General features: G+C 41.0%; 1 protein-coding gene across 1 annotated transcript in view; it reads right to left on the bottom strand.

The window, feature by feature from the left end:
- Nucleotides 1–10,223, bottom strand: part of MYLK3 (myosin light chain kinase 3) — a 37,766-nt gene extending 27,543 nt beyond the window's left edge. The window contains exons 1-3 of the mRNA XM_077831199.1: nt 9,705–10,223; nt 3,413–3,503; nt 1,116–1,554 (exon numbers count right to left, since the gene is read on the bottom strand). Of these exons, the coding sequence (XP_077687325.1) occupies nt 1,116–1,554; nt 3,413–3,503; nt 9,705–10,223 (1,049 nt within the window). The remainder of the gene's footprint in view (nt 1–1,115; nt 1,555–3,412; nt 3,504–9,704) is intronic.
- Between the last annotated feature and the right edge of the window lie 1,995 nt (nt 10,224–12,218).

Raw genomic sequence — 12,218 nt, 5'->3', positions numbered from 1 at the left:
CATCGACTTCAGCTACGTTATTCACGTAACTGAAGTTGCTTAACTTAGATCCATCTCCCCCTGTAGTGTAGACAAGGCCTTAATATGCTTGTATTGCATTCATCTGGGAATACTCCAGCACCTGAAAATACCTGTAAATTGCACAAATAACTAAAGACTACCTAGAGAATAAAGTGCCTGTCTTGTATTTAAGGCACCAGAATGCATTTTAAAAGGAATATTTTCAAATGCGCACATACAAAAAAGCAGTCAGTTTTTGGTCTGTGTTCAAATGCTGACTTGTGTACCTGCACATCGGGATAATTGTGTATACACAAAAATACACATGAGCCTAAACTGAACATGCATGGTCATGCACAGACATGTTTTAAAAATGGGATCTCCATTTTCATTTTTTTCCCCATAATGCAATTGCAAGTTAAATCACAGAACTTTTCTAAAGTCCTAACCAAAAAAAAGGACAAAAAAGGGTATCTGATACTAAATATGTCATATGTTAAAGAGAAAAAAAAGTTAGAAAAAGAAATGTTTGCTCACATCTTTGTATGGCCAATGCTTAAAATGGGCTGGGTCATGTGGTCACAGACCTAACCAAAAATACTGACTTCTTTGAGGTGTGCAAAGGACTATTATACATGGGATTGAACAACCTGCCCAAGCCCTGAAATTTTATCACACACTAAAAAAATTCTATCCTCAGTCAATGGCAGACTCCTCTTGCAGACCTATTAAGCCCCATATGTGATATTTATAGAAACATCCATGTTAGAAAAGAGTCAGCCATTTACAAGGTTCAAGGAAATGAGACACACGTAGAGCAAACCCATTTCAAACCTCCCTGACTCAGAACAGATGTGTAATATTAGTAATTAGCGCTTATCAAGCACTTTCTATCTACAAACATTATCTTTGTATAAATTTATAAGCCACCACGCTGGGTCTAATTCGTCTTCAGATTAACTGTTTACATGGTTCCACAAGCTCCTTTTCTAACAAGGCTTTTTTTCCTACGGTTTCACATATGAGCAAGACTGAATCATCCTTTTAATAATTTGCCTATTATTAACACATGGAATGTTTCAGATCACACAGAGAATTACAGACTAGATCATTACCTTGTACGTATCACTTCACACCCTGCTCTGGATACAGACTTTGATGTGGATGGCACGGCTTCCATGGATATAGCACTGAATGTAGAGGGTTTGTTTTCACTTTCTTTTGATTTCTGAGTGATAGGATTTCTGTGGTGTTCTTCCGGTCCTGGTGCTCTGTCCATATCAATTGCTTCAGCAGTAACATTCTTGTTCCCCACAGGGCCATGATTTATGAAGGGAAGACCATGGTTTGGAATCAAAGCTTTAATTCCAGTGCCTTTTTGTGGTTGACAATTCTTAGAGCTATTTGTTTTGCCAGAACCTGCTATTGTTTGCAGCTGTGTTGTCCTTTCTTTAACTTGTGGACTGGAGTCAACTTTGGAGACTACAGCATCAAAAGAGTTTACTTTTTCACATGCTCCATTAGTTTCATCCAACTTTTCTTCTCCTTTGGGCTCTAAATAAGAAATAGTATTATCGTAATGTCACAGCCTTCCCCTGACACAAGAAAAAATATTACATAGTGGTATAGGTTGTAAAAAATAGGGAGGTAGCCAGGGATGTTGGACTCTATCAAAAACCTACCATCATAGTGAAACTAGGCAATGATGCTCATGTGAAAGGACTAAAAGACACACAAAAAAGACTTAAGCTTAATAGAAGCATGTTTGACATTTCTGACACTGACACATGCAGGTTAATAAAATTACTTACTTGCAGTGCTAGCTTTTCAGCAATGGTAAAAGTAAAAATAGAAACTGGATTTCTGAATAACTAAAAACCAAACTGATAAGAGAGAGATAAGGTGAGTGAGATAATATATTTTATTGGACCAACTTCTGTTGGTAGAAGGAATGAGCTTTGGAGCTTCACAGAGTCCTTCCTCAGCTCTGGGGAAGGTAACCAGAGTGTCCATGCGAAATACAAAATAGGACAGGTTGTTAGGCATGCACATGTTGAAGGAGACTACTTAAAATGAAGTAGGCAATTACCACCTCTGCACTAGGACAAAGGAAGATAAGTAGGAAGACCTGACCGGACCTGAGGAAGAGCTCTGTGAAGATCAAAAGCTTATCTCTTACACCAACAGAAGTTGGTCCAATAAAAGACATTATTCCACCCACCCCGTCTCTCTCAGACCCTGGGACCAGCAGGGCTACAACAACACTGCAAACTGAAAATTGATAAGAGTCAATTGAAGGACGTCCAAGACTGTAAGTACTCTATGGGTCAACATGACATGTTGTTTGGACTCCGAAATCCCAAAAGGCACACCCATCCCAGTGTCCATACTATAAGAAGTAGCACTGACATTGCAAATTGGGACAGGAGGTTTCCAGGAGACACTAAGACTCAGAACACTGCCTCTCTCCCCTAGGGTTTCTTGGTCCCCACTGGAGCTATTCCAATAATCGCAACTGCTCTTAATTATTAGTGATGGTGCATAAAAAGGAAGGGCAGTCTAGATGGGAAATAACTTCCATTTCGTCCAGGTTTCTACTTGCGCAGGCCCTAGAAATCAATGTGATTTTTGTTTAATTTTTAGTTTAACACCTCAGCCCAAAAGTACTGAGGGCTTTTGAGTCAGAATTCTGAGCAGCAGATTCTTTAGTTTATGTTATTTTCTAAGCCAAGAAACCAAGACGATTTTTGGCCATGCTTGAGAGGAGCCTCTGGTGACGTGGGGAGGTGACTGTAACGGGGCACTATTCACAGTCACATTCACCCCGGTGTAACTCCACTGATAACAATGGATACAATGGATGACAGAAAGGTGTGAGGTCTGAATCCCTTTTCTAACCCCATCCCCTGAGACTTGTTGAAAATATCTTCGCTGACCACGTGAGACATTCCCAGTTCAAAAATAAATCTGTATTTCTGCTTCTTCACGGGCTTTTTTCCTCTATGACTTTACAGATTTTCTTTGTGTTCTTGCGATTGTATCCCTGGTGTCTTTCAAACAGACATTGCTCTCTTTTAATTAAGCTAACTACAACTGCGAAAGCAAAGAAATACAGCATTAACCAAACAAAGGTAATGGCTGCTATTCATTTTAATGAACTGTTGCTATTGGATTTGGTTTGGCGGTTTAGTTTTTTTGGGAAAGGGAGTTGTATTTTTGTTTGTTGTTTTTTTGTGATGGTATCAAACATTCAACACACGCTTTTCTGAGTACTTGATAAGTCCAGGTACTTAGTTACAAAGGGATAATTCAGTAGTACCTACATATATAGGAGAATATTGGATCTTCTCTTCCCAACCTATCTCAAATTCCACAGTGGATATGTTTATCATACATACAGGCTTACATATACCTTCCAAAGACTCTTTGCTTTCAGCCTGGACTCCTCTGTTGCTAGATACATGCTTTGGTTTCGCACCCTTCTCTTCAGGTTGATCTTTAGTCTAAAAAATACAATTGAATACATAATTAATTAACAAAGTTAAAGATGTCCATTTCCCACTGGGTCCCTCTAATTCTCTACCAGTGGAGGCAGTTACACACTATGAAATTGGTGGTAACGACTCAGCTTCATTGCATTCTCAGTTTGCTGCTGCTTCTTTATTTCCCCCTCTATGAGGCTTCCTGGGGCTCCAGGGATATGAGGCATCTCTCCACCATCTGCCATTAGTGTGAGGAAGTCTTGTCTGTGCTCTCCTTGGATCAGCTCTCCAACTGCACCGGCATTCCCCTCTAGACCTCGCAAGCCCTACTGTCACCCTACAAGTTACCAATTGGCACCCCTTACCCAACTCTCAAGCCCTCCGAGTGTCTTCCTTGAGTGTCCAGCCCAAGTCCACTGGACACTCACAGTATTCAGATTTGCTGCTTCCAAAGAAACAGTGTACCCCAGTTTACCAGGTCCACCTCAGATCACTGCTCCGCTTGACACACAGCACAGAGGAGAGGAAAGTGATCAGGAACAGTCAGCATGGATTCACCAAGGGCAAGTCATGCCTGACTAATCTAATTGCCTTCTATGACGAGATAACTGGTTCTGTGGATGAAGGGAAAGCAGTGGACGTGTTGTTCCTTGACTTTAGCAAAGCTTTTGACACGGTCTCCCACAGTATTCTTGCCAGCAAGTTAAAGAAGTATGGGCTGGATGAATGGACTATAAGGTGGATAGAAAGTTGGCTAGATTGTCGGGCTCAAGGGGTAGTGATCAATGGCTCCACGTCTAGTTGGCAGCCGGTATCAAGTGGAGTGCCCCAAGGGTCGGTCCTCGGGCCGGTTTTGTTCAATATCTTCATAAATGATCTGGAGGATGGCGTGGATTGCACCCTCAGCAAGTTTGCAGATGACACTAAACTGGGAGGAGAGGTAGATACGCTGGAGGGTAGGGATAGGATACAGAGGGCCCTAGACAAATTAGAAGATTGGGCCAAAAGGAGTCTGATGAGGTTCAACAAGGACAAGTGCAGAGTCCTGCACTTAGGACAGAAGAACCCAATGCACAGCTACAGACTAGGGACTGAATGGCTCGGCAGCAGTTCTGCAGAAAAGGACCTAGGGGTTACAGTGGATGAGAAGCTGGATATGAGTCAACAGTGTGCCCTTGTTGCGAAGAAGGCCAATGGCATTTTGGGATGTATAGGTAGGGGCATTGCCAGCAGATCAAGGGACGTGATCGTTCCCCTCTATTCGACATTGGTGAGGCCTCATCTGGAGTACTGTGTCCAGTTTTGGGCCCCACACTACAAGAAGGATGTGGAAAAACTGGAAAGCATCCAGCGGAGGGCAACAAAAATGATGAGGGGACTGGAACACATGACTTATGAGGAGAGGCTGAGGGATCTGGGATTGTTTAGTCTGCAGAAGAGAAGAATGAGGGGGGATTTGATAGCTGCTTTCAACTACCTGAAAGGGGGTTCCAAAGAGGATGGATCTAGACTGCTCTCAGTGGTAGCTCATGACAGAACAAGGAGTAATGGTCTCAAGTTGCTGTGGGGGAGGTTTAGGTTGGATATTAAGAAAAACTTTTTCACTAGGAGGGTGATGAAACACTGGAATGCGTTACCTATGGAGGTGGTGGAATCTCCTTCCTTAGATATTTTTAAGGTCAGGCCTGACAAAGCCCTGGCTGGGATGATTTAGTTGGGGATTGGTCCTGCTTTGAGCAGGGGTTGGATTAGATGACCTCCTGAGATCTCTTCCAACCCTGATGTTCTATGATTCTAGATATGTTTATAGTGAAGTCAAGTATAAGTGTATCAAACAAAGCATAGAGATTTAAATTGCAGCAAATAGCAGTATTGGAAACAAATAGTTACATGTGACATAAAATCATAACATTCATTCTATAGCCTAGATTTAATTAACTAGATACTCATGTCTTGTGGAGTCATGCTCACCCCAAATCCTTGCAGCACTTTATAGCCACGTTGGCTGTGACCCTCCTTTCATGAGAAAGACGTGCTGTGAGTGTGCCTTCTAGGTGAAGGATTCAGTGTGTTTCCTGGCAGCCCAAGATATAACAGAACAATCCTCTTTCTCTTTTTTCATAAGCAGAACACACACACACACACAAACCCCCCCGCTCTTGATTTCATCTTGCAGATTTCACAATCTCTGATTTTGCCTGTGGCTCAGTATATAAATAGGCATACACTCTGACGCATTCAGGACACAATACACAAACCACCAGACAGGGAGATAGGTGTCCATTACCTCCTGCCTGAAAGGAACATTTCCAAAGTATGTCACCTCCTGGAGACATGCTAAAACTCCGAGACTTCGGAGCATAAGTTTTAGTGTGGACACATAATTCCTTAATATTATCCATCCATACATTAGCTATGATTATGGCAAGCTGTGGGCCACTTGTGTTCATGACTTCACATGCCACCATTCAGTGAACTATTATGTATAGATATTTCCCAGGGGATCCCTGTAAAACCCTATGCACCACCACCACCCCCCAATGCCCTCTGCCAGTTGACATCAAGGACTCCCTGGGTCACATCCACCAATTTTTTTTAAATCTTTTTTCTAAAGCAAAATCTTGTGGAATAATAAATTAGCTCATAGGTCTCAAAAAATGTTACTTGCCAAAACTACACCTGGGGTGATTTTTCTCCAATATACAGTTCTATCACATAGTTTTTAATCTAAGACAGGGGAGGCACCAGATGAAGAAAATGTTGGTTTCATCCCTTCTGGCTCTCACGGAGAGATAAACTGCACCTCTTTACACATTTAATGTTATTTTACCCTGTAACCCCCAAAAGGACCTTCCATTCATTAAGCCATAGTGAAGTCATATAGACAGGCGGCTATCCCATTGGGCGCCAATCCTGCAAACACTCACCCACATGCTCCAGCCCATTGACCTGAATTCTGGGGTACTGAAAAATCTAGATCCAAATTTTTTTTGGCTTAGGTTCATCTCTTTCTCTGGCTGAAGAGACACCAATCTCAGGTGGGGAATGTTTGTTGAATGCTTTCTGGGTGATACCCAATCCTTTCTTTAACAAAAGACACATTGAAACCACGTCGACTGTTCATCCTAGCTCTAATATTTAGGCAATGATAATGCAGACCATAGAAGAACAGCAAAAAGTAGTGAAAATACATGTATTGGCTGGGAAAATATTAAATATTTGAACCAGAGAAACGATAATTTAGAGTGGAGAATTGACCTGGTCTCCTACCCTACTCAACTACTGAGTGTGGCAACAAGCAAGAGCTCCTGAACCTCCTATATATTTGAACACACAATTCCAGTTACATGCCTTTTGAAAATCAAGTCCCATTAATATTAGCATAAGGGGTTGAGGTGCTATGTGTGTTGACCTTGTATACCCCAATGTTGACATAGTATAATAAGTTTTTTTCCCTCTCCCTCCACCCTCCACTAAAAAAGTTTTCAAATGCCATTGCCACTTTTAACTAAAACACTCAGTATGCCCATGACAATGGTGACACTGTGGGGATCTTTATTCTTGTTGAATCCCCTTCTGCAAGCAAGACTGCCATGGACCACACACTCCAGCATTGTTTTTTGTAAGTCAAGAGTCAGAAGTTTTAGACATTTACTTATTTTATGAATTTGAGGCCAACCCTGCATTCTCACGCAAACAGTCCTAAAGACGCCACTGAATCCTATTGTTGTGTCAGCAAGCAGCTACTTATAAAAATAAAAACATAAGACCCCCTCCATCACTGATTCATAAATTCGAAGAAGATGATCACAGTGGTCCTTAGTCTAATCTCCTGCACAACATAGCCATACAATTTCAACAAAATAATTCCTAGAGCAGATCTTTTAGAAAAAAACATCCAATCTTGATTTTAAAAAGTGTCAGTGATGGAGAATCTGCCATGCCTCCTGGTAAGTTGTTCCAATGGTTAATTACTCTCATTGTTAAAAATTTACACTTTATTTCCAGTCTGAATTTGTTTAGCTTCAAATTCCAGCCATTGAATCATGGTACACCTTTCTCTGCTAGATTCCAGAGTCAGTTGTCAAATATTTGTTCCCCATGTAGATACTAATACACTGTAATCAGGTCACCCCTTAACCTTCTCTTTGTTAAACTAAATAGGTTGAGCTCATTGAATTTATCATTATAAGCCAAGTTTTCTAATCCTTTAATCTTTCTTGTGGCTCTTCTTTGAACACTCTCCAATTTTTCAACATCTGTCCTGAACACGTAGTAATGCTGGATAAAACCACTGCTCTGGTATATGGTGCACTATCATAAAGAAATGGCTAGGAAGCAGAAACAAGCAAGTAACTGGTTATTTTATTTGCAACTGTAGTGCAAAAAGCCTTCTGGAACCTTTTGGGTTTTAAATTAAGTTCTTTATGCTCCAGTTTTACAATGTATACAGCAACAAACAAATGAAGGGATGTTGCTGGTTAATTAACTTTGCCCACCTGTCCAATATGTATTTGCTTTCCTATAGGTTTCAGAGTAACAGCCGTGTTAGTCTGTATTCGCAAAATGAAAAGGAGTACTTGTGGCACCTTAGAGACTAACCAATTTATTTGAGCATAAGCTTTCGGCTCAAATAAATTGGTTAGTCTCTAAGGTGCCACAAGTACTCCTTTTCATTTTGCTTTCCTATAATATACTATAACCACATATGAGTTGTCTCTCGTGCATCACAGCCACCCTACCTTCAAAATCCCTCTTAAAAACATCTTTCTTCCAATAAGCCTTTCAGTGAATGTAGCAAAGAAAGAAATTTAAAAACTAGTTTACCATTTTGAAGTTGTTCTTTACCTGGCCATCTAGTGTACTATGTACTTGCCTGTCGAATTTGGAGAGTACACCCCATGAAGCAGGATCCTAGCTGTCTCCAGGTATTACATAGTTCCAAGAACATTGCAAGTGCTAGTAATAATCATATCTTTAAACCTAAAGCACATCAATTTTTAGAACGCTTTTTTCATGTCTCCTACTATTGTACCACACTTCAGTTGGAACAGACTGCAAGTACTGGCACCATGTAAATGTCTGACGGGGTTTTTCAGTGATCTCAACCCAGTTTCCACTGGAAATTTAACCAAAAAAAAAAAAATCTCACAATCTGGTTCAATTGTCAGCCTCTGAAAGAGTAGTGGTTCTTCATATCTGTATAGAGATGGACTGTTAGAGCTGTATCTGAAAATTGGCACAACACCCTCCTGATCTATACTGAGGTCTATTACAGTCTCATTTTTGTAAGAGCTCAAATTCACATTCCACCCATATGTTTTAATTGTTGTTTTTTTCAAGTTATTTTGATTTGATTTTTGATTTTCAAGTTATAAAGCCAGGAGCATTCACAGAGTACTCAAATAATTCCATTGCAAGTAGAGTCATTCCTAATGCAATAATGTTTTTACCACCCCATGTTCTGAGACCCCCAGGAATGAGACCATGTCCCACAAACACCTCATTGTGCAGATTATTCTTTGTTTCTCATGATGGGACACAAATAGTAGTGAATGATGACAAACAAGACTCAGTGAAACAACAGATATTCATTATAAGTGCCAGTTCATTTTTTTAAAAAGAAAACTAATGAATTCCAAAATATCCTACTGACACTATAAACCATTTCCCACCCATTATGCTTCATAATTAAGAAATGGTTATGAGTTAGTGTCCTGCACTCACAGCCCTATTGATCCAATGGTTCGATGAAGTCAATAGAATTGCACAGATGTAATTGGGAAGAATTAGGTCCATGTTCCATTGAAGTTACTGAAATTGTATGAACATAAATGAGGGCAGATTTTGGCCCTTCACGCCTAAATTGTCACGATCACGTTAGAAAACAGAATCCCATTCTGTCACTTCACAGTACATTAACTATTTATTATTCTTCATCTAGGGCTGGATTCCGCAACTAACTTGGACGTCATTGGCCAGGATGTAACTGAGGGCAGATTTTGGCCCTTAAATTGTCAACTCCTTGATGCAGAGACCTAGTCTTTACACCTATTTGAAACCTTCCTATCATGTTTTCTGCCCTATACCATTTATTCTTATGCCTAATACTGAGAGAGGAAAGCCTGAAAACACACATGCATTATGTACAAAGTTAACAGGAAAGCCTGGAGCCCTTCTCCTTAACAAGAAAAGGATCGTGAACAGTAAAATAAAACCAACCTCCATGAGGATTTCAACCAGACTCCCTTTCTTCCAGGGTACAATGCCTCTCAGAATGAAATCCACTACTTTAGAATTTTTGAATGTCTCTCCCACAAATGTAAGGACTTTATCCACAGTATCAACCATTTTTTCTATCTTTTCCAGCCTCTCCCTGTGCTTCAAGGCATCTTGCTGTGTAGCTCTCATCAGCTTCAGCATTTCTGAGCACGCATTTTCGGTCTCAAATGGGCGAACGCTGTCCCCAGGTTTCAGGCCTCTTTTTGCTGCATCTGTCTCAGCAGCGGATGCTTGGGATGCTGTTAACTTGTCAATGTTCTTTCCTAGGTCGTCAATGCCTCGGTTCACCTTCTGTAGCTTGCCATTCAGGTCTTCTTGGGAACTCAATAATTTATCTACCTTTTCACTCAAAAGATTCAATTTTTTGTCCATTGTGCTTAAGTGGTTCCCTCTTGCTGGCTGCAACCTAGCCACTGCATTTCCAGGCCCCTTTCCATGCTCCATGTTATCCTCAGACATTCTGCCCAGACAAGGAGCCAATGGCAGTGCGATTTACTTGGCTCCTCATTAAGTGTGTAAATTAGAGGGTCGTTCTCTGAAAGCTCATCTTCCTTAGTAACTTCCTTACCCTACAACCAAGGATAAATTCTTTGGCTTATTAGAGATGCTAGGAGTGTGTCATTGATCAGCCATTGTGTGAAAAGGTTTCATTTTTGCATTATCTGTTCCTTACTGTGTGCTTTCAATGAGGGAGTTAACTTGGCAATGGACTGTTTTTTCTTGGGCCCCCTTGACGTCACAAAACCATTTAAAATTCTTTCTTGAGAGGCTGTTGATAGGCAAGCATCTTAACAATTGACTACGCCCAAAGCGGATATCTCCGGGTGTGGGAAGGAGCAAGGATTTCATGCCAAGCCTTGTTTTCTGATATTGAAAAATTCCCTTTAAAATGTTTCTCTTTTGCCACAGCAGAGAAGTATAAAAGTGAATTTAGTGGTGTCGTGCTAAGGCTGGGAAGATTTCAGCCTGGTAGAACACATGCATAACATCCAGCACAGACGCACGCTGTGCTCTTTAGGTTGGCTGGCACTTGAACTTAAAAATAGAGCACAATAATGACAATGATCTGAAATACGTATCTGGCACCAGGATGTCTCTGTCAACTGAAACGTCTAAAATTAAATTCTTTCTACAGTGCCATGAAAGTGCACAGTGTAAAAAAAAAAAAGACAGTGAGGCATGTCACAATTGCTTTCATAATTGGCAGCAAAATAATTAGTCTGGAGTCCTTTATTTGCTATTGATACACTTTTTTTTCTGAAGTGCATGAGTGCTGACACCACAAAAACAACCATTGTTCTTTGGAGAGAAGAGAAACCTCTGTTTAGGTTCAGAGATAGCCCACACCATGGCAGAGCTGAGCACCTCACAAACAGTGAGTTTATCCTCACAGCAGCCCTGTGAGAAATGGAACTACAATTATTTCACTGTCACAGATGGGGATCTGAGGCACAGAGCTTAAGCGACTTGTCTAAGGTTACAGAGGAAGTCTGTGGGAAAAGCATGAACCAAATCCAGATCTCCTCAGTCTCACTTCAGTGTTTCAGAGTGACCTTTCCTGTCTCCATACACAGTGAATTAAAGAAGTTCTGGTCTTTCACACCAGTCAGTGTTTGGGCCTGACCCCAAGAATGATGGCACGTCATAATTCCCACTGAAATCAATGGGCTTTGAAGTGCTTAGCACCACTTCTGATCTGACTTTTCAGGGTGTGGGGAAAGTAATACTTTAGGTGAATTTAATTTTTCATTAGAAGTAGTTCTGGAAAGTAAAGTCCTCTATTTACCTACAGGAAAGATACAGTAGGGGGAATAACAATAGAAGCATCCCAACCAAATATACCAAACCAAATATACCAAATATACCAACCATCTTAACAATGTGCCACAACCTTTGCTCTGGAGGGACCACTTCTCTGAGTGAGAAAGTACATTTGTCTTCATGTCCACTATTCCCTTGGTCTGCCTGATAAGGCTCCAAGTAACTCCATTTGATGTGGTGAGTTCATGATGTCCACTAGGACCTGGTCACAGAGGTCACTAACTTCTTTCACAAAAGACACCAAACAGGCATCACATAATGATTTTCTGCCTGCCAGCCTGGGCTGGATTGAACACTGTGATAAGACTGGTTTCAGAGTAACAGCCGTGTTAGTCTGTATTCGCAAAAAGAAAAGGAGTACTTGTGGCACCTTAGAGACTAACGAATTTATTTGAGCATGAGCTTTCGTGAGCCACAGCTCACTTCATCAGATGCATACCGTGGAAACTGCAGCAGACTTTATATATACACAGAGAATATGAAACAATACCTCCTCCCACCCCACTGTCCTGCTGGTAATAGCTTATCTAAAAGCCATTTCCAGCACAAATCCAGGTTTTCTCACCCTCCACCCCCCCACACAAATTCACTCTCCTGCTGGTGATAGCCCATCCAAAGTGACAACTCTTTACA

The sequence above is a fragment of the Eretmochelys imbricata genome, chromosome 12 (genome assembly GCF_965152235.1).
Source record: "Eretmochelys imbricata isolate rEreImb1 chromosome 12, rEreImb1.hap1, whole genome shotgun sequence".
NCBI classification, from domain to species: Eukaryota; Metazoa; Chordata; order Testudines; family Cheloniidae; genus Eretmochelys; species Eretmochelys imbricata.
The sequence above is the reverse complement of the archived record's forward strand: the minus strand, read 5'-3'. Positions and strand labels throughout refer to the sequence as shown.